This window comes from Cryptosporidium hominis (assembly GCF_000006425.1).
Source record: "Cryptosporidium hominis TU502 chromosome 8 CHRO018127, whole genome shotgun sequence".
NCBI lineage: Eukaryota > Apicomplexa > Conoidasida > Eucoccidiorida > Cryptosporidiidae > Cryptosporidium > Cryptosporidium hominis.
This window is the reverse complement of record NW_666484.1, coordinates 1-1265: the sequence shown is the minus strand read 5'-3', so window position 1 is coordinate 1265 and position 1265 is coordinate 1. Positions and strand designations below refer to the sequence as shown.

The following is a 1265-nucleotide window of genomic DNA, read 5'->3' as shown; positions in this document are numbered from 1 at the left end:
CAATTTTTCTATTAATTATTTTAATATACAAAGTAATAATAGTTTTTTTCCGGTATAAGTAGAATTCTTTGGGTTATTTAAAAATGAGGGATGTTGACATAGAGTTGAACTCGGGACACAAAACTTTCATTTTGAGAATCTAATTTCTCAAACTTTAATATTGAATATTGAAAACTTTTGATTAAATTGAAATTACTTTTGAATTCTTTCATTTCAACATTTGGATCTGTTGTCTCATCTTCATGGGGTTTGTTTCCTGTTATGTACTCTGGGTTTATTCTTATAATTACGGGGAAACTAATTGCTTCTTGATCTGCCTCCTTATTTTCCGTTTCTTGACTTCTAATCGGTATAAATGGATTAATGTATGGATACTCATTAGAATAATTTTTAGTTATCCTTCTGGCAAACAGACGGCTATTTTTTTTAGAAGACTGAGATTCATCGTAATTTGAAGATTCTTCCTCTGTTATGGCATTATCATTTAACACAAGTTTTGAATCCAAAGAAGTTGTTTCATTGTAAAGGTTTGGTTCTTGATTAAATGTGAGAAAAGATTGATCATTAAGTTCAGCATCCGGATATCTCCTTAAGCGATGTATATTATTGTTAATAATCTTTTTTGTCTCATTTGCAGTTCCTGAATGAGTTTCTTTCTCAGTTTTATTTAAAGTATCATTTTCTTTTGCTATTAATTTCAAGTCAAAGTGGGTTTGAAAATTTGCAGATTTGATTAAATTTTGTTTATTTGCTGTTTCTATTTCCGGTTCTAAATAATTTGGTCCATTTTCATTATTCAAAGTTTTATTTCTGTCTTCGTGTATTTGTATTGACATTTCATTGAAATTTGGAATAGTTTCTGGTAGTATTTCTGAACCATTATGGCTAAAGTTTCCAGATTCCTCTTCACTAACGGGGTTTAATTCTTTAATCAGGTTAATATGAGATCCTAATGCATGTTCATATATAAGAGATAAAATAGATATTATGGAGAATAATTTAAAAAATGACAATAGTTTCATATTTATTATAAAGCCAGTTATTGGCATTTTCTTTCGTTTCGTGTGATTATATTCGAGTGCAATAAATGTGTGAATTATAACGGAAAAATGATTTATTACAAACTAAATCAATAACAGGATGAGTTATTCTAGTCTATTCTTTTATTTCTCATTTCGAATTCCGAATTGAATGTTAAATATTAATATAAAAAAAATATCTTTAAACCAAATATATTTATTAATTTATTCAGTGATAATTAATAC

The 1265-nt window shown here is 27.3% G+C and overlaps 1 protein-coding gene across 1 annotated transcript; it reads right to left on the bottom strand.

Moving 5' to 3' along the window:
• Positions 1–77: 77 nt before the first annotated feature.
• On the bottom strand, positions 78–1049 carry Chro.80363 (hypothetical protein). Its single annotated transcript, XM_659867.1, has 1 exon — positions 78–1049. One exon carries the CDS (start codon positions 1047–1049, stop codon positions 78–80), a length of 972 nt encoding a protein of 323 aa, XP_664959.1.
• Between the last annotated feature and the right edge of the window lie 216 nt (positions 1050–1265).